Below are 21,764 nucleotides of genomic sequence, written 5' to 3'. Positions count from 1 at the left end.
TTTGAGATGGTGACCAAGTGAAGAGAAAAAAGGATTTTCACAAATTAAATTTGGCCTCAGCTGGATCCCAGGTCCCTTACACTGCTGCTTATGATTCCCTACAAGGGAAACCCTGCTCCAGAAAAATAGTCCAAACTGCAGATTTTCAGTGTTGGCTTTCTCTCCCTATCTTTACACAATTCTTTCCATGGGATATCTGAATCGTTCGATTAGAGTCATGCTGTTTCAATTGCTATCAAAAGGTCTTCAGTTCACACATAAGTCCATTTACTTCCTATTCCTGTACTCCGCAGTCATTTTTTGGAAAGATTTTTTTCCAGAATTGTAGTTACTTTCATTATCTGTGGTTCCGAACTGTACACAGTAATATTTATCCTTAATCCTGGTTGACTGACCATCTTTTGCTGTTTAAACTTGGCTCGCTTCAAGCAAAACCCCCACACTTCAGTGATTCCAAGAAAAAAGGAACTCAACCACAAGGTTTCCCCAAAGATTTTGCATACAGCTGATTCACTTAACCTCAGAGATAATAAATTATGGAAAAATTTGGACTGCCTCCATGTATTCACCATTTTCTATACTAAAGCTGACTTCTTTTTATCATCTCTGGCAGAGTGTGGAGGAGATGTGTTCTGCCAGCCCAAGTGTGCTGTTGAGCATGTCTGTGGAATGCATAATACCACTTGATTATTTTGTCTGACTTGCTTCTAATGCCTTAGACTTTTGTGCTATTACAGGAAGGCGGAAAATTTCCTTTTTGAAGAGCAAATACTCTTCTCTAGGAAAAAAAAAACCCTAGAATAATCTTGTTATTAGCAGACAAGAGCAATGATGTCTTTGTTAAAGCTTTACTAAAGGAGTTGAGAGAAGTCATCCTAATAGTTTAATGCCATAGGTTGCTTTGGGGCAATGGACAAGGTTCCTAGTGGGGAAATAAAACTGTCTTCTCTATTACTTTATTACATAATTTTCACCACAGAAAGCCTCTTCTTGTGGCATGTTGTGATGTCAAACACGTGTTGTCTGTGCCATAGCATATAAAAACTGCAAGGTCATGTTCTCCATCTTAGATAGTTAATGCAATTGCAATAAACAGTTGAGGTTATGTGCTGTGCTTTTGGTATTCATTCCTAAGTCTCTGATTTTTACTGTGCACCTCTCCTACTATGTCACCTGTTAGTAGCTGGTAGTTCATAGATTGGCTTTAGTTTGTACTTCTCCGTGGTTGCAATTTTTATAACACTGAAGTTTTCTTTTGTTTTTGAACTAACCTTATCAGATATGTATTGTCTGAAAAAAGTGACCCTGTGTGTGAAAGTGGCACCCTGTTTTAAGTATTTGCAGCTTGTGACTACCCGGCTTGGGCATCATGCTGAAGATTTTCATGCCTTTTATTAGAAAGTCTTCATCTTTGTTTCAGACCTTTTGCATAGGTGCGCGTCTTTCATTATGTTTCTGCATGCATTAAGGCTCTTGTAGTGTGGCCCCTGTTTTGCAGACAGAGGGGAAGGAAGCTGAGATCTATAATGTGATGATCAGTGAGGACATGTGTGGGCTTCATGGGGTTAAGGAGCTGGCTGGTGTACCTCACAGGCTGCTGCTGCACTCCATTGCAGTGAATTTGTGGAGTTGTTTAATGTGTTTTACTTAGTGTATGGTATGAATCATGCAGCAAAGGGTTTTACTTTTATTACTGAAAACAAATTCTTAATTAAAACTTGAACCCTAAAGAATTCAGGCGGTTAGATTGATGTGGCAAGCTGCTGAGGTTGGCTCTTGTGCCTGAGGAGCAGAAGGAGCTGTGACATGAGACAGGAGCTAGTTCTGCACATGGAGTTTGGGGCAGTGTAAGGGTGTGGGGGCTGTCTGCAAATTCCCATCCTCTGCTCATTGAGAGTTATTCTGGCCAGGTTTCAAATTGATTCTGTTTCCTTCTTCACTTGTGTTTGTCTGGCAATTCATTTCTATCAGTTTCGAGTCTCTGAATTTGTGCAAGCAACTGCCATGAAAACAGCTTTCATAAAATGGCCCCATAATTCTACTATTGTCTTTTAAGTGGATACAGTAGTAACTAGACTATGCTGTGAAAAGACGTTTTGATTACAGAAATTAAATATACAAGGCTTATATTCAAAGCTAGAGGCATTTCCATGTTGTTTTGATAATTTAAGAATTTTCAAGGACAGAGAATGCTGTCTCTATACTAAGAACATATATTACTGATACAGAGAGGGGAAATTAGTTATAAGCTTTCTAATTTTAAGGAATATCTCAAAAGTGTTTCTGTGATACAGCTCTGACACTCCTGATGCTGCACTGTAAGATGCTGTGTAAACTCTTGACTAGTAATTCAAGTCCTTCTGTACTGTGAAATTGGCTGTGATAGGTGATTGGTAAAGATAGATATTAATATAGGTAAAATATGTAATTAATATTTATTTTTATTTAGGTAAGCATAAAATTGCATTTGTATTGGGAAGACAATAAAAAGACCCTGTTACTATTGTAACCACTCTAATACCAATTATGCAACTTCAAATTTTGCTAATTTAAAAAAAGTTAGTAGTTTTCATCTAATGTTTGACTTCACTAGTGTATTTACTTGTTTAGACAACAAGCATTGCTTTTTTGTTGGGTATCAAAATGAAACTATTTTCCTGACACAATGAGTAAACTGTAAGAAATGTTTTTTTCTGTAAGCGCCAGTCTTTCTGCCTGCCTGATTACAAGGAGGAGAATGCTGCTATGAACTAGTAACATCCTGGTTCTACAGGAAAGGTGAATCCTGAATGAGAAGCTTTCCTTGTTCTTGTCCCAGATTAAGTTGAAATTATTCTTTTCAAGTCTGTCACTGTGTTGGAGTAGCTACTCTAAAACCAGACTACCGATTCTTTTAGCAGTCAGGGAGCTGAATTTCTTCTGTGGCAATTAGAATCATATTGGAGGGAAGAATAAAAAAAATATTCGGAATGTAGAACACGAGCCATATTATCTATGGCATTAAATGAAATCACTGGATTGTTTATAGGTGGATATTTGTCTCAAATGTATAGAGAGATGAGTTTCTGGTATGCTTCAGAAGATGATTTGTGATTTCAGATGACCATAAAAACTTACTGTTCAGGCTTTTGTAGTTGCACAAACTCTTCCAAGATCAAGGTTACGATCTGTAAAAGAACGTGTTTGGGGTATTGGGACTTCCCTTTAGATGAGTTGGAAGCCTTTTGGCTGAAATTTTCATGGCTTTGTAAAATGTGCAGAAAAGCAGAAAGTATAATAATTCTGAGAAGTAATCCAAACTTATATATACAACAAGAAGTTGATCATGCTGCAGCAGCAGTGGTGGTCTGCAGTCTCTCTCCCTGTGATGGTGTGGTCTGGGTGGTGGCTACCTCTCCCAAGAGTCCAGCAAGGGAATGGTGGCCTTTCCACTTCCTGCCCCCTGCTGTTCCTGCTGAAACCAGCCCCCAGCACTGGTGTGGGTGCTTCTGAATATTCCACACTAAAGGTTCACCTCCTTGTTCTCCAACTGTAACACTCAGATACAAACACCTCTGTCCTGCCTCCTGAGTCTAGAAACCTCTGGGAGCGGGGGTGGTCTTGGCCAGACTGTAAAGAGAAAAACCCTTTTTTCTGAAATAAGCTTTATCCCACTAGCCTGTGTTTCTGTTGCCTATGCAACATCCCAGGAGCTCACGACCAGGACAAGTTTTTTTAAAGTCCTCTTCTATGTGATTTTAGGATGTCTAGTAGGCACCTGTAAAAATAGTTCTCATACCTCATACTGGTGTAAGGTTAGAACAGAGGTGTTTTTTCTGTCTTTGGTAGAAGGATGACTGAGAGGCATGTATGGCCCAGGGGGACATTTTAGGCTTGCTGCAAGGTTTCATCATCTGCTGGAAGATGTTGGAAATTGCATGTGATTAATACTTTTGGAAAAGGGTTCAGGAAGGACAGTTACGGAAGACAGCCTATGTGTGTGGGGCAGTAAGTGTGTGTTTGTAGGAAGGGGTAAAAAGGGGTAAAAAGTCTGAGATTGTTGGCTTTTTTATTGTAGCTAAGAAGGGTGCACTTGTTTAGAAGCTTTTTTTTTTTTTCCCTGAAGCTTTTTGTCTGAATTTAATGAACGTCTTGAAAAGGCAGGTGCAATTACATCAGAATACAATTCCCATTCAATCAGTATGTTTAGGGAAGAAAGTGGCTTGGAGGTTGGGAAAAATACAGTTAGAAGAGAGAGAAGTGAATGCTTGTCAGTTCCATCAGACCAAAATTTGATAAAGTCCTTTGATACTTGATTATTTAAGAAAACCTTTTGAGGTTAACCATGCTCACTTGCTAAAAATGTACAAGGATGCAGCTGGCAATTTTTTATCATATAAATAATGGAATACTAAATTATTAAAGTACAGTAATTTCACAACCATTAGGCAAACCGGACTATAAGGCGCACCCCCCGGGAGCTGGCAAATTTTGCAACTTTGTAGATCATATAAGGCGCACCGGAATATAAGGCACACTTTTATTTTGCAGTGAGGAGCCGCGCGGCATGCAACAAAGTAATGAATTACTGGCAAGTGCTCAATTTGCAAACATTTTTCAAAGGTCAGTGTACCCTTTAAACACAGCCACAGGTGCCCTCCCCGTGCAGCGGGCCCCGGCACTCCCGCCTGCCCCTGGTGCCAGCTGGCTCACGGCTCCCACCGTGTGATCGCGCTGCGTCCCGGCTTCCCCGCAGCCGGCAGCGGCGGCGCTTGTTGCTGCGATTCGGCGGCCGCAGGGGCCCGGCCGGCACTGCTTTTCGGCGGCCGCAGGGGCCGCACTGCCACCACTTTCCCGCGACCGCCTAGGCTGCGTCACCGCTGCTCTGATGCCCCCGCTGGGCGGGGTCCACTTGTGCTTCTCGTTCCCTCCGGGCCAGGGCCGACCGGCTTCTTGTTTGGCCCGGGCCAGGGCCGCCCCCGTTCCCGGAGTGGTGCCACCCGGCTTCTTGTTTGAGCCGTGCCCGGGCTGGTGGCAGCTCCCTCCCTCCTTGTGCGGCTCCTGCCGGCTGTGGCCACCCGCTCCCAGCCCCCTTCACAACTCGTCGCTCCCGCGGCACTACCCCCCCATTGCAGCTCACACTTCCGGGTTTGCAAATTTCGCAACTTTGTCGATCAGATAAGGTGCACCGGACTATAAGGCGTGCTTCCGAGTTCGGGGGAAAAATTTAGTCAAAAGGGTGCGCCTTATAGTTGTGAAATTACTGTACTTCAGGCCGTGTATTTTTTTTTTTTTTTTTTTTTTTTTTTTTAGTAAAATGACAATGTTTCTCTAATCTTGGGTTACAAATAAATAGTCAAAATAAATTATTTGCTAATCAAAAATTACAGCACAGGGAATTTATTTTCCTTGAATTATTTGACACCACAAAACTAGTGGGATAGAGATGCACTGGTTCCATGCATTGGAAAATTTGTAATTGCATTGGATGGCTTTTGTTTATTTCCATCCTTCTTGTTTTTGTAGGAAATTCCACTTACCTGGATGACCACGGACCACCACCTCAAAAGGTAAGCTGCTGTTATTTTGTATTTGCTTTGTCCTTACTTTTTTGGCTTTTGTTTTTAGCTTATTGTATGTTTACTGGTGTGCCAAGCAACTCTGCTGAGTTTACACCAACAGCACATGGCCTTTCCAACTTTAACCCCCACAAGTGTTTTCAGATGTTTATAAGTGACTTGGATTAAAACAAGCTGTGATTAAGTTAATAGAATTTTTCTCATTGAGTCAAGGGGAGGCAGGGATTTAGTGGTTTTGTCTATCAGCACTTTCATGCAAAAAACCAAGACACTGCAATTGGAATTAATCTGGCAGGTGAAGATGGCCTTTGGCTGGCAGCATTTTCTGGAGCATGGGAAAACAGTGTACCTGAAGCAGGTCAGTAGGATAAATTTAAAGAATGTCAATAATGATCCCTTTTTTAGTAATAATATTCACTGTTCCTATCATATGGAACTGTGCTGCACAAGTTTTTGCCTCACATCTTCATGGCACCATATGACATTTCAGGTTAGGAAGGGCATTTGTGATAGTTTCTTCAAGAGGAAAAAAATTCAGGTAGGCATTTAGGGTCTCCTGTCTTGTTTTTGCTTGGTTTACCTTGCATTAGTTTGTTTACTAAACACAATTTGGTACTATATTGTACCTGTCTTTACAGCCTGTTAGAGCTCTTACTAAAAGGACAGATTATTTCACTGATGTGTCCCACCACAGTTTGTAGTGCAGCAGGTGACAGTAAGTAATTAGAGAGGGGGTGGGTGTGAATAGCCGCCACCTCTGGTGGTAGTCCTCCCTCATCTCTGTTCTGCTGACCACGAAGTCGCATCCTGAGCCACAGGTCTTGAGCTGAAAGTATCAACCACATGCATCTGTGTGGTGAAACAGTTGGCTTCTGGTCAGCAGAAGGAGGATACTGTGGAAAGCAATTCCATTTTGCTTAGTTATTAGTGAAAACAGACAGGAATCTGGGTTTCTTCACCTTTTTGCTGTACAACAAAATCTGCAATTTTCAGTTGATATGTGAGTATTTGTAAATTGTTAAAGTTCAGATGGCTCGCTTGGAGGAATGATGTACATTTTATTTTCTTCCTGTCAACACAAATTACTCAATTACAAAAGCAAATGGATGTAGACAGAAGTGACAAAATCAACCTCTTATGTTTATCATTGCAAACTGAGATAGGGTATTCTAAGGCTAAACAAATGTTTCACGCTAAAATCTGTTTAGTACTCTCTGGTTCATTTAAAACACTTTTTTCTTTAAATTTAATTTAGTAGTAGCTGCTTTTCTTGTCCGGGAGTACAGCAGGCTGCATGAATTTAAGAATTAGGTTTGTCATGTCTCCACAGTGAGCACTCTGCTTCAAAGAATAAAGTAATGCTTATTCCAAATTTTATTTGGAATTTTATTTCTCATGTTTGCATTACCGTTCAGAAATGCCAAGCTGTTCTAGTAAGGAAAAGGCTTTCATCTAGATAAGAGTTTTTAACCTTAAAAACTTTATTCAGATTTTGGTACTTTCTGTTGAGGAATTTTGCCTTACCAGTTAATGGTGCTGTGGATGGGATCCATTCTCCAAAGGGCAATAGCAATTGGGCAGGTTTATTCAACTTAGACTTTTCTGTTTACATTGTGAAAATATCTTTTGCCTGTCTAAACATGTCATTTTGGGCTATGTTCACACAGCCTCATCCAGCTGCAGCTCAGTTGTCTGTAGAAAGGCCAGCTGAAAAGATATCTACAAAATTGATTTGGTTGGGTGGGTACTCTTTGATTAGCTACCTACAGTCAGTAAAGTTTGCAGGCTTCTTCTCTAATCATCCTCACTCCTGAAAGCTTGGTGAAAAGCTCAACAGAGTAACAGGCTATATAGCCTTCTGTAAGTTAGGAGTATTTTGTTTTTTTGAAGTATTTGCCAGTGTTTCAAAAACATTGATAAAATATGGATCCTTTTGATCATCCCTTGGGCAAATCTGCTTATTCCTTAGGGGTTTGGGATTTCTTGTTTTTTGTTCCTGTAATCAAAACATGGGTGGGGATTGATAGATCCCCAGATAATTCCTGCTATTTGCTTGGGGTCATGTTTTGAACTAAGATGTTCTTGCTTTGTAAGTCTCATGCATTGCATTTTTGGCGTAGTGCGGTTATTTACCCTCTTACAGCTTCATATCTGAATGGTGAACTCTGCAGGTGTGAGTGAAATTCGCTGTAATTGTCATTATCTTTCAAGTAGCCTCCATTCACATAACTTGATAGGTGGGTGCTTTCATTTAAACTAACAGATGGTTAAGGCCTATGCATGCTTTAATTCAACATGTAGAAATGCGTCAGAAGAAATCAATCCTGACTCCAACATTTAAAATATTTCATTATAAAATGCTTAAAAGCTAGAAGTGGAGATAACAAACAACAATGCATTGCCTGAGGTTGAAATGGCTGGTAGCTAATATGGGCAGTGTGTAGTTAGCTGTAGGGATGGGCCACCAGCAGTTGATACGCGCTGGACCGTAGCTGTTTTGCAGAGTACATTCCAGTGTTTGTAGGAAATCGTATTAGTTTTGGCTCTTTGTCATGGCTAGGTGCCAGAGCTTAGGACTTTTTAAAATACTGATGTGGGGCTTTTTCCCGCAGTGGAAGAACTGAAAATAGCACTTGTTCTCTGAATAAGGAATTAGCATCATCACATTTCAGGAGATCAGTGTACTTGTCTGTTTTTTTCCAATAAAGGTGGCAGCAGCAATTTTCTCAGTGCAAACAAAGAATGAAAGCCTGGCCCACTTCTGTTCCTAAGCATTGCTGGTGTGATTCTGAGTCTTCCTTGAAGACCAAGTAAGCCAGCTTTTAAGGTGTTCCCCCAGTAAAGGTTTGCTTGATAGCTGAAGATTTGCAGTGGTTACCCTTGCCAGTGATACGAAGGTAATGTGTCCAGATGTGGTGGTTTGACCCTGGCTGGAGGCCAGGTGTCCACCAAAGCCTCTCTATCTCTCCCATCCTCAATTAGACAGGAGAGAATAATTTTGCAGAAGACGAGATCAAGAGATAACAAGAAGCAGAGAACACTCACCAATTATAGTCACAGGCAAAACAGATTCAACTTGGAGAAATTAACTGAATTTACTGCCAGTCAAAATCAGAGTAGGATAATGAGAAGTTAAACAAATCTTAAAACACCTTTCCCTACTTCTCCTTCCTTTCAAGCTTAGCTTTAGTCCCAATTCTCTACCTCCTCCCCACCAGCAGCACAGGAAAACAGGGAACGGGGATTAGTCATCTATGTTGTTTCTGCCTCTGCTTCCTCCTCAAGGAGAGGAGGCCTTCCCCCTCTCCAGTGCAGGATCCCTCCCATGGGAGATGGCTCTCCACAAACTCATCAGTGTGAGTCCTTGCCACAGGCTTCAGTTCTTCATGAGCTGCTCAAATGCAGATTCCTTCCACAGGGTGCAGTTCTTCAGGAACAGACTGATTCAGCCAGCATGGTTCCCCCATGGGGTCACTAAGTCCTGCTGAGAAACCTGCTCTAGTGTGGGCTCCTCTTGCCATGGTCAGTGCGTCCTTCCAGGAGCCTGCTTCTCCAAGGGCTACAGGTGGATCTGTGCTCCTCTGTGGACCTTCATGGTTTGCAGGGGCACAGCAGGGGAATCTCATCTTGGGCACCTGATGAGATTTTTCTTCACTCACCTGGGTGCCTGCAGGGCTATTCTTCCTCTCACATATTCTCATGCCTCTTTTCTCTGGCTACCAATTACTTTTGTGCAATAACATTTCTTCTTTCTTCAAAATGTTATCTCGGAGGCAGTACTACCATTCCTGATTGGCTTGGCCTTGGCCAGCAGTGGGTCTGTCTAGGAGCCAGCTGGTGTTGGTTTTGTTGGACATAGGGGAAACTTCTGGCAGCTTCTTACAAAAACCATTCTCATAGTCCCCTACGCAGTAGCAGAACTTTGCCATATAAATCCAATGCACAAGAATAGGCCACTCTTCTGTGGTCCTTAGGCACCAAAGATTTCACAAGATTCACAAGACTATTCCTGAATTTTTCATGAGTTGTGAGACAAATCTGTGTGCTTCTCTGCAGGTAGATGAAACTTCCAGTAGCCCTAGCACACCTCTGCTGTTTCTGGTGTTAGTATGTGACAGATAAAGGAATATAGTTGAGCAAAGCAACCACTGCTGGTGGTTCTACACTGCCAGTGAAAGTTGACCTTTTCCTATTTCAAATCTCTATCTCACTCCCTCCTGGCTTTTTTTTTAAAATAAGCATCTGAAAATGTAAATGTTAAAAGATTTGCAAAGTGATCATTTGTTTATCCTTTTTCTGTAGATTGGTGTATAGGTGATGCCTTTAAGATGATGCTAGCTTGATTTTTATAAACACCTTTGCAGTGGATATTTGTTAATGACTGATGGTGTTCACTGGATATATTTCGTGTCTGAGCATTTCTGCGAATAAAGTTGTGGGTATATTTTGTTTCAGTATTTGGACCAGCTGTTTCCTTATCAAATCTTCCCAAGATCCATTTTGTTCTATCCAAGATGGTGAAACTGGCCTTGGAGAACAAATGATAGAGACTTTATCAGACCTACTGTTCTTGAGAACTTGACAAGAGCATCGAGATATGTCCCTCTTTCAGTAGAGATGGCATATATATTTGGGGGGAAGCTGTGCACATAGTGTACAGATAAATTACACTGAAGTAGTCTATTCACCTTTTCTTTATGGTTTTCCCTTGGGATGCCTGTCATGGACCCCATGTCTTTTGGTGGCTGTTTAGGTGTCAGCAAGGCACCATGCTTAGCATGTGAGACAGTGCTTCAAAGCTTTAAATGAATACAAAAACGGATGGGGGTCAGGATCAGGTCAAAATGAATGAATGAGGCATACACAAAATAAATTTTATCTGATTTTATTGATTTAAAGCTGGAAAGTGGATAAGTATTGTCTTCACCATTCTTTCAGTTCTTAGCTAGTAATTATGGAGCAAGACTACCATAGCATAATAGAATCATTTGGAAAAGACCTCTAAGATCAAGTCCAATCCTTAACTAGCCAACAGCATGCTCATCACTGTGTGAAAAAGTAGCAGAATCTTTGAGTGGCCTTTGGTGTGCACATACTGTACCCAGTCCTAGTCACTCTCCATTGTCAACAAGATTATTCTTTTTTATTTGACTTTAAATCTTATTAAAAGATGTTTTCAGCATTGTCCCCTTTACACCGAGTTTTCATATTTATCAGGTTTATGCCAGTTTCATTTTTTTCCTAGTATTTTGATAGCAGTATTGAGATAATGGCTAAGTGCTGTGTATTTTTTTAGTCTTGATTATTTATTTTTATTGGATACTTCATGTTTCATTTGAACTAGTGTTCTATTTCTAGCCATCCCTTATGAGAACATGCTTTTAACCCTTCAGCCCTCTACAGTCTTGATTGATTGATTTATTAGGGTTTAAGTGCTTTATTTAAAGCCAACCAACAAACAAAATAACCACTTAAAAATTACCAAACCAACAAACCTCACAACAGTTAGAAGCAAGCAAGATTTGTTTTCTTAGGTATATGCTTACTAGGGATTTTAAGAGTATGAGTAGTGGTGTGTTGTTTTTGATAGAGTTCAAACTGTCTGTTTAACTTGAATTGAAAAATGGGTGGATAATCTTTAAATTAATCCTTCTGGGGCAGGTTGGGAAAGATTTTAGTGACTTAAAAAATATTCTATCCTGCTTATGAAATGAAGAGTTGAGATTATTGTGCGATGTGCAGATTTTCAGCTAGCAAAAATCGTCAGAATTTAGCAACACTAAAATAGAGTAAGTAGTTTCCTATACTTACCAGATTTAGTACCTGGCTGATATTCTCTCTGAGAGAATTCACGAAGTGACTTAACCACAAAGATCCCTTTTATAGTTTGGAACACTGTTTTACCATAAAACTGAGCTTTTAGGCCTAGTCCAGTCAATAAAATACTATGATTTTAAAAACCCATAAAGCATTTTTCCACTTCCCTCAGTTTACTGGAAGAAATGTGTTGTGGTTTAACCCAGCCAGCAACCAAGCCCCACACAGCCACTCACTCTCCCACCAGTGGGACTGGGGAGAAAATGGGAAGGGTAAAAGATAGAAAACTCATGAGCTGAGATAGAGTTTTAGGGAAATCAAAAGATACACAAGCAAACTAAAACAAGGAATTAATTCACTGTTTTCTATGAGCAGACAGGTGTTCAGCCACCTCCAGGAGAGCAGGGACCCATCAAAATAACAGTGACTTAGGAATGCAAACCTCATCACTCCAAACAACCCCTCTTCCTCCTTTCTCCCCACTTTATGTACTGAGAATGATGTCATATGGCCTGGAACATCCCTTTGGATATCCTGGCTGGGGTCAGCTATCCAGCTGTATCTCCTTCCAATTTCCCAGGCACCCCAGTCTACTTGCCAAAAGAAAAGCACAAAAGACCTTGGCTCTGTGTAAGGCCTACTCAGCAATAACAAAATCTCTGTGTTATAACAGAATATCTCTATATTTGTGCCATGTTCAGCACAAATCCCAAACAGCTGCATAATAGCCACTGTAAAGAAAACTAACTCTACCCCAGCTAAAACCAGCACACAGTGTAAAATCTTTGTAGGATAATTGGTTTATGTTCTTATGTTCTTTGATTTACTGTCTTATGACAGTATCTCAGGGGAAGAAAAATATGGTTTTTACAGAGGATTTCCCCATTGTCTGTCATTCATAATTCTTTGCAATCTACTGAAGCAGGTGGTGAATTATATAGCACAATAGTAGTATGGAGATATATCCAAAAGCTAGAATTGAATCTCTACTATTAAGTGTGAAGTGGATCATAAAAATATATGAATTGTACTGGAGCACTAATTTGTTTTATTCATTTTAATTTATTGCTCAAGAATCTTAAGGATAAAACAATCACTTGATTCCATGATTTATCGAAATAGAGATGATTACTTACTTTTTAATACTCCTTCAGTTTATAATATATCAGAAAGTTGTTGATATGGGGAGGCTGACTGGTTGTAAATGGAAGTACAGAGAGACTTGGGAAATTAAAGCCAGATTGCCTGTCATAAGAAGATAAATCTGTGAGGTATACTGTGCATGCTGATGTCCTGCAAAAATTTAAGCAAATCTTTTTAAAGGCTTCAAATGCCTTTACATTTTGAAAGACTTAAAGACAGCAGGTATGCAGGTTTTGTGACTACTACACTGGTCTGTAGTTCTCATCTGATTTCAAAGACGCTGGGAAAATATTTTACCTTTTGGTTGGTACTTTAATTGTCATGCTGTGTGCGTGGTTAAAGGTGACTCTTGCTTGTCTCTGGTGTTAACACCACAGCCTACCCACTGTTACCCAGAACAGAAAAATTGTAATATCACCAAATTTGCAATCTATGGATTTTGTTCTGTGTCACACACTGTAGCTAAAAAAGTACGCAAGGCATAATCACTATTTCTGAAGCTAGTAAAGGTCTGTGCTTTCACTGAAATTTAGGTCATAATCCATTCTGAGATGATCTTTGTTCATCTGCAGATAATCTGTGCAGATTATTACAAGCACAAGAATACCTCTTAGAGATTACAGTTTTAGATTTCCAACATTCCTTTCTTCTTTTCCTTCTTTCCATGATAGGAAGGTATTCATAAACTAGTGTAGCATATGAGAAGGTCATGACAATTCAGTCATAACCACCTTTTTTTTTTTTTTTGTTAGGAGGTGCTGGATTATAATACCAAAGTCCAATTGCAGCTGTGTCTGGATGACCTAAACCTTCTGTGAAAAAACAAAAATTTGCCTTTTTGCTTAGGGGTAACATGATGGCGTTATCTTTCAAAAGTGATAAATTGATTTGGTTAATCTTGCTAAGCCTTGAGACTCCATTGAGTATCACTCGGATTTCTACCATAGTCTTGTATTTGTTAATGGTATTCTTAAATCCTGAACTGAAAGGATTTTCTTCTGATGTTTGAAGGGAAAAAAATCTGATACTTGGGATGCTGGGGAGTCTGACAAAACTGAAAAAAATAAAAAAAAGAAAACACCAAATAAGAATTCTAATATAATTTTAAAAGTCTTATGATTTTGCAGATGGGCTGGTAGTCTTCTACTGCCTTTAAGAAAGGATAAAATTTAGTTCAGGAAACTGTAAAGAGCAGATAAGTACTCTGATAAGGGCCCTGAGCTTTAATCAGATATGACATTGTGAACACGCCTACACATGGTCAGAAGTAGAGTCAAAACATCAGACAAAGAGGACAGGGCTTCATGACTGGGCTGAAGATGTCAGTGTGAGAACAATGCTATCGTGGTGGGGAAGTGTGATTATGGAAAGATATTTTCAGGACAGCACCTGCAGCATCCCAATGTCCTGGGAGAGTGTGGAGACCTTTGTGGCTGGCGCTACTGGGAATTTTCAGTAGATGCAAGGAGAAGCTTCCTCCACTGAAATGGAAAGGAGTCATTGGTCAGCTGGAGCCCAGGTCTGCAGGAATGAGATTTGGTTTGCCTTTGAGCAAGTCAGATTAATAATTTCAAAGTGCAGAAGAGTGAAATGGGAGCACTTGATGCTGGGCCTCCTCTGTTATTGACTCTGATGTGGCATCTTCAACACCACAAGATCTATTTGTGGATCTAAACATGGATTGTGGTCTGTAAGGGAAAATATTTTGCACCTTTGAGTCTTTTTAGTGATTTCTGGTGAGCTCTGGTTCTACTGGAAGGGTTGGGTAGCAGCATGTTGTCCTCCCTGCAGGTGCTTCTTGGTGGTACTCCTTCTAGTTAAAGAGACCATGCCATGAACTAGATTTGAATCTGTTACCTGCAGGAACTGTGATGGAACTCCCTTTGAGTTCCTTGCAAGCATGCAGAGCAAGAGCACCTCAGAGACAGCTCATCAGTAATGAGTGTGTGAGTTACAGTCCAGCAGAACTGGCCTATTTTACAAAATTAAAATCCAGTTATGGCCATAAACAACCTTTCTTTCATACTATGATTGATTTATGGAGTGTCTGTGCGAAGTACAGGGGAAAAGACAAGCACACTAGAGATTATAAAATAAAACGTGGAGTTACTGAAAGGAGGCCTGAAGTAAAGGGCAAACTGAAATGGAGTGTGGCAGGTCCTTGGCAATGGTGAAACTGAGTTGCTGTGCTAGCTGTAGCCCAATCAATAGTCAACCACAATAGCTACCAAAGAGTTAAATCTTAATGTGAAGAAAGACAAGTGCATACAGAGGAATAAATTATTCAGTCACCACATTCAAATCCAATATTATTGACTCCCAGGGTGAACTTGTGAATACTGCATTGGAAGGATAGAAATAACCATAAGGTAGTGAGGTTACTTAAGGGAATGCCAGTGCTGTGAAGTATTATAAAAAGTTTTAAAACCAGGCTTAGTTACTTAATATCTCTCATTTTGCAAGTATCCAATATAAACATGTGGGTTGGATGTGATAGGATTTACTACTTAAACAGAGAATAACTGTGCCAGTGTGTTCTGAGCACATCACAGAATGTACAAAATCCTGGGGTCTGAAGGAAAACCAGCAGTTTTAAACTTGACAGTTCCAAGATACATATAACATGATGCTGCTCTGGAGTTAAAATCAGTCTTGCACAAATTCTGCAGCTTAAGGGGTTTTTGATACATGTTAAATCTTCCAGTGGAAAATGGGGTGATTAAAGTGACACTGAAATTCTTAACCTATCTGAACTCCTGCTAGTTCCCTCAACAAATACCAGTATCAGTGAACCACGTTCTTAGATAATTAATCTCCTTTATCACCTTATGAGGTAGGTGCCTACCCCAACGATAACTTCCACAATGTGATTAGCTTAAAAAGAGATAAGTATACTGCTTTTCATAAGAAAGCTAATGAGGGTCTTTCAGTTCTTTTTCTCTTTTAGTCTGCATGCACTCATGTAGGGTAAAGAATAAAAAGAGCTGTAGCTATGTTCTGCACCCTGCTCTGTAGTAGTGACAATACCATATTCTTTGATTCTTCTGAATTCTCTCCTGAGATGTGTTAGAGATGTCTCTGAGACATGAACAGTAACTGTTCAGTTTTCTTTTGCACCAGAGAGACAAGATACAGCACTGTATCTGATACTGGCCCCAAAAGAGGTGAACAAATTGCAAACTGCACAGGAAAGCAAGAAGAATGAAGAAGAGGTTGAAAAGTGTGCTATGTTAAGGGCCAAAAGAAGATTTTATTAATCTAGAGATGGTGGTTGTACACCATCCCAAAGCAATTATCCATTTGGTAGGGTGATTCCCTGTCGCCTGCTTTATCCCTGAAAGGAGCTGGAACTGAGCTGCATTAAGTTAAGTACCAGTGAGTGTTGCTGAGTGATGAAAACCAGGAGTGTCACTCACACCTCTAGCGGCTGCCGAATATCAGTGAGTACCTGAGAGTGCTGAATGAACAGAGCATGTGCTCTCTACCAATCTGTTTGACTTTGTATACGTGTGCCGGGTTTGAATGTTGCTATGTTGCTGTAACTTCACATGCCTGAAATAAACCTGGTTCTGCATCAATCCCTGTGATGTGGGGAGTCTTGTGCAGCTGACTAGAGGCACAGAGGTTTTGTTCTGCTGCAACCTGCTGTTGTAGACAAGTAAATCAGGTGTGAGGTATGAGTGAACCCAAATGTGTTGACAGGATGCATCCCAAGTCTTGACTATTGAAAACTAGATCTTTGACCTTTTCTTTGTAACTTTCCCAGGCTGATGTTATTGTTGTTTCTATAGCCACAGTATCTTGTAATAGGACCTGATTGGAGACTTAATGGGGATTCTTTTACTATGCTTTGAACTTAGATCTTTTTTAGATTTGTAAGTGTACAGTGCTTCTTCACAGAAATATTACTGCAAGTTTTGATTTTGGCTACACAGATCTGTCTTGTGAGACGCATCAGGGACCACAGGCTTTGGCAGACACTTCATAGTAATGCTTTTCTTTAGACTTAATAAATTCGAGGACTGTCTACAACCAAGTTTCCTTTTGCTGCTGGTGCTCCATGCTTGTGTTTTTAATTTAACTTGGTGCTTAGGGATGTTGAACTATTAGAGAACACATTTTAACTTAGTTTTCCAAATATCTCATCTGTCTAACAGATGAAATGCATTGTTTGTCGTGGGGGGGAAGAAGTCACCCTTTTTCAATTAAATTAGTTTCTTAATGAAAATGCAACAGAAGAACAATTCTGTTTCTTCTTCTGCCTAATTTTCAATGCTCCACTGCAGCTATATGGCATTTAAACTTTGAAAACAAACAAATTTCATCCTTACTTTTACTTGTGGTTTCTGGTGTATTTACAGTGACCCATAGAGATGACCATGCTGTCTGGTCTGCGTTAGAGTTGATTAATTCAAAAGGCTTGTCTCTGTCTAGCATCACTACTCTCTACAGGTGAATGTTTAAGTAACTGGAAGAGTTAGATGGGGAAGGAGGATTCTAGCTAGTAATTTATTTTATTTACTCCCTTATTCATTCTTCAGTCATGTTTTTTGCTGACATAACTTTGTATTGGCAACTTTTCATTGTGATTGCTTTAAAAGTGAACAAATTGATACTTGTTTGGAACAAGATTTCAATTCTCGAATCTATTTTGGAAGGCTATTTCTTAGTGAGTTTGTCTTCAAAGAGGATGACAGGATCATGAAAAACTTCAGTTAAAAAGAGCATCCAGTGTATCTAAGAAGATCTCAGAGCTAATGACTAAATTATCTGATCTGTCTTCATGAAATTCACAATGTGAGTACAGATATTCTCTGGAAATGGTAGAAGATGAACTAAAAATTAAATGTATGGTGGGTAAAAAAATTCTGGAATGAGTTGTGTAAGAAATTCTTCAGGCAGCATGGAAGGGTGTGCCTTCTAACATGCCATATATACAGTAATTTCACGATTACAAGCCGCACCATTTTGACCAAAATTTAGCTCCCAACCCGAAAGTGCGGCGTACACTCAGGAGCGGCTTAATATATTAAAAAATTTAGGAAATTTCCAAACCTGGAAGTGAGAGCCTGCAAGCGCGGTGGCTCTGCTCGCCCCCGACAAGTGCAGCAGCGCTGCCCAGCCCCGATAAGCGCGGCAGCGCTGCTCACTCTCCGCAAGAACGGCAGTGCTGCTCGCCCCTGACAAGCACGGCAGCGCTGCTCACCCCCCGCAAACGCAGCGGTGCTGCCCAGCCCCGACAAGCACAGTGGCATTGGCGGCCGCTCTCCTGCTTCCTGGCAGCTGCGATGAGCGGGGCCGGGGCCGCTCCCTGGCGGCCGCCCCAAGCAGGGCCGAACCAGTAAACTCCATGATCCTGTGATTCTGTTACTATTTGGCAACTTTGTGAAAGTTGCACACAGATCCTTGCTGCGAACGAAAGTGCAGCTTACAGTCCAGTGCATCTTATATATGGACAAAGACCTCAACGTTACCGACACCCCGGAAGTGCGGCTTGTAATCATGAAATTACTGTATTTTTTGGGGACACTGGAGAAAGAAGAGAGACAATGGAGAGAAATGGACTGCTGACAACTCTCAGATTTGTAGTTACCTTAAGAGTATCATTATCCTCTCATGAGTCAAATGGGCTATTCCTTTGACCAATAAGCCATTTTTAAAATTATTATAATTTTGTCTTAGTTGGACAGGAAAAGTAAGAGTTGGAGTGGGAAGATGTGATGCTGTGTAAAGATAGGTCAGCAAATTTCATTGTTTCCACAATCTTATCAGTGCTCTCTGTTGGTTGACCTTATTCACCTGATAAACATAGAGCACTGCCAGACCACAGGTAGTGTCTGCTTAGAAAGGAGAAGCCAGTTCTGACATCTGCTTCTGGCCCTACTTGTGTGTAAGGACGTGGATCACTGACTTGCCAAAGGTGTGAATATAATGGATTGCTTTTTGAAAACAGAGACTAACACCTGGACAGCTTGTACCTGGATTGTGACATTTTTGGCAAATAGGCAAAATTCTGCTGGATTTGTCTCAGTAAAAGTGGAATGATTTAGGCCTATGAGTGAATCCTTACATCATTGACATTGCAAGTAATTATCTACCCTAATTTTTTTTTTTTTTTAATGATGCAAAGATTTATCTGTAGACAAAGCAAGCACTGAAGGTGAAAGCTGGGGCTTTTATCTGGTTATCTGTTGAACTCTGTTTCTGAGACTGGCAGACCTCTCTGCAGAGGTACTTGACAGTCATTTTCTGTAATGCAAGTTCATTTGGGATTAAACTTGCTTTTTCTTCTGTTTACGTTTCACAACGCTTCTTCACATCTTCTTTAACTATGAAACAAAAGAAAAAAAATCTGTTTTGAACTGATAAGTAAATTGTCATATGACTTTCCAAACCCTTGGGGAGAGCTGTTATAATTATACTGTGAGTTTTACTATTTACAGCTGTAAGTGTTAATTCGTGTAACTGCAAAATGAGTTATATGTTTGAATTGTTTACGTTACTTTGGGGCTTTGATGCAGTGCTCAGTAAAGTCACTCTGCAATTATTTTGCAGTTGTGTATATTGTTACATGAATATCAAGTTGCCAGAGCATCATCTCAGCAGTTAGTCTATGTGATACCTACTCTTAGGTAGTAAGTAATAATAAAATGTAATCCAAATAACATTTTGTATATATCTAAGTCCTGTTTTTCACCTTGCTTCTCCTCACTTCTTTTCAAGTGCCTTCTCTGCCACCATCTCTTGTGTTGTCTGAGGGTCTTGTGAGTATCATGAGGGGGAAAGGAAAGGTCCTCTCTGGCGAAGCTTTCCATTTCTTGCATTTTTAGTTTCACCCAATACAAACTCACGTTTCTGGAAGAGGTATTTCTAAATGCAGAAAGTAGATTTGCAGCATCCTAAGGGAACTGGTCACATTAAACAAATAGTTGCTTGTACACCAAAAGCCTGTGTACTGCATGGCTTTGTGCACTGGACACACCCTTTGTGGCATTTGGGGTGATAAGTGCAATGGTGACGTAAATGGATGAAACATGAGCACAGCTTCAGGAGTGAATCCCAGAAAGCCAACCACACTCAGCAGTGCTGCAAGGGAAGTTTTGGTTACCACTCATGATTGTTCTTCTTGTTTGTCTTGAATCTTGTCTGATTAGACCTAAGTGCATTCACTACATACTGAAACAAGACTTTGATACATTGGTCTCCTTTAAGCTAAATAAGTGTCTGAAAATAATAGCCCTTTATTTCCTTCTCCTTTATCTGTATTGAGTATTTGCTGTTGTTTCTTTTTGTGGGTTACTGTGGTTATTGTTTGTGTTCAGAACAGAGTTGTGCTACCTAGGAAGGTGAGTTTCAGAAACAAATGGGAGAACTGGCCATACTTGTGAAGTGCTGTCATTTTTTCAAGCTGACAAAGTTCTTTGCACTTAGAATAGAGAATTTACAAGGGCCTCCTTTGATTTTTATCTAGTTATTAAAGAATTATAAAATTCACCCAAAGTTACTGGCTAATTCAGTCAAGGATTCAATTAGAATTGAGTGTAATCATATGCAGTAAAATTGTACTTGACTGAAGTATCAATAAAGAAAAAATTTGCTCACTCTCTTGCCTAGTCCAAACTACTAGGAAAATCAGAGCAGTTTATAATTATGAAGCATTTAAAAATATTTCTGTAACTTTTTAAGCTCCCATCGTTAATCTAATTTCTGGGATGCTAGGCAAACATACAGTGTACGTGTTCTTGCTCCTTCACTGACACTTGTCAGCTTCTACTTATCATTTCCCTTGAAGGCTTTCATTTACTTACACAGCAAAGTACTCCAGAAGCATGCCTCTGAGCAGAGGAGTACAGTAATTTCACGATTACAAACCACACCTGATTATAAGCCGCATCTCTGGGTTTTGGCAACATTTCGTTCTTTGTCCATGCATAAGCTGCACCTGATTATAAGCCTCTCTGTCATTTGCAGCGAGGACCCGCGTGCAACAAAGTTGCCAATTCGTAACAGAATCACGGGATCGCGGGGTTTACTGACTCTGCTCGGGACCGGGCGGACTCGGCCTGCTCAGGGCTACCGACGGCGCCCCTTGGGGCGCTGCTGCACGTCGGGGTAGCTCGGGGCTGGCTGCCACTTCCGGGCTTGCTTGCCCCAGCCCAACGCTGCCCTGCGGTGGCGGCAGGCGGGCATGGAGCCCCCCCCGCCTCCCCCTGGGCTGCTGACGCGGAGCCCGCCTACCACGCAACAGAGTAAGCAATTTGTAACAATTGCGCAGTCCTGGGTTTTACTGGCGGGTGCTGGGCTTGGTACCTCGGCTTGCACTTCCGGAAATTTCAGATATTTTTAATTGGAAGTTTCAGATATTTTTTCATATATTAGCCGCTCCTGAGTGTAAGCCACATTTCTGGGGTGGGATAAAAATTTTAGTCAAAATGGTGCGGCTTATCATGAAATTACTGTAGTTCCCAATCCACGCGTTGCAAGGATGTGACAAGTAGTAATGCTGGTGTTTGTTATGCAAAGAAATGAACCAAAAAGGGGACAATCCAGAATAGGGCTGGTGCTCTTTTTCTTTATGGTGTGATAATCAGCATAATAAAATGTGTTCAAATGTTAACTTTTCAGACACTGTTGCCAGTAGTTTTGGGAAAAGTTAGCTACAGCTATATCACAGATGTTAAATTCGTCACCTTTGGAGCTCTCTAATAATTGAGGCTGGGATTTTGCGTTTCATAGGAAGCAATGCTTCTGAAGGAAAGATTGATAAAGAAATATGGGGACGATGATTCTCATATAAAAGCTTATAAAAATGTTGCACAACAGAGAGACTTAGTGTTTGTGTGGTGTTTGTATGGGCCTTGAGAGGCCCTTTGCTTGCTGAATCAGCAGATGCAATGTACTGGAACTTGGAAAGTTTAACTGAGGCCATGATCACCCAATACCTGCTCCTTTTCAAGGTAATTTGGGGGAAAACAGCCTCCACATTTATGTTGCAGTACAGGATACCCTAAACAATGCAACCAGTAACAGCAGTAATGTTCATTTAGTCATGAAATGTAACACTGAGAGCTAAGTGCTGGTAGGTTCCCGTTAAATATAAGGGAATACAGATGTTTTTTTTTCTTTCTATTTAGCAGTTCTCTTTGAAAGTAGTCTGAAGGGTTGCCCGACAAATCATTTTGCTTCCCTGATGAAGATCTATTAGCAGTTCAAATGCAGTGAAGAAGTACTCTGCACTGAAAGTTC

At 40.5% G+C, this 21,764-nt stretch overlaps 1 protein-coding gene across 1 annotated transcript in view; it reads left to right on the top strand.

Moving 5' to 3' along the window:
* UST (uronyl 2-sulfotransferase) overlaps positions 1-21,764 on the top strand; it is a 155,560-nt gene that overhangs the window by 51,027 nt on the left and 82,769 nt on the right. Inside the window, exon 2 of the mRNA XM_033056417.1 lies at positions 5,506-5,549. Within this exon, the coding sequence (XP_032912308.1) occupies positions 5,506-5,549 (44 nt within the window). The remainder of the gene's footprint in view (positions 1-5,505; positions 5,550-21,764) is intronic.

This window comes from Catharus ustulatus, chromosome 3 (genome assembly GCF_009819885.2).
Source record: "Catharus ustulatus isolate bCatUst1 chromosome 3, bCatUst1.pri.v2, whole genome shotgun sequence".
Classification (NCBI taxonomy): Eukaryota; Metazoa; Chordata; class Aves; order Passeriformes; family Turdidae; genus Catharus; species Catharus ustulatus.
Note: the sequence above shows the minus strand (reverse complement) of the source record. Positions and strands in the feature narration are given on the sequence as shown.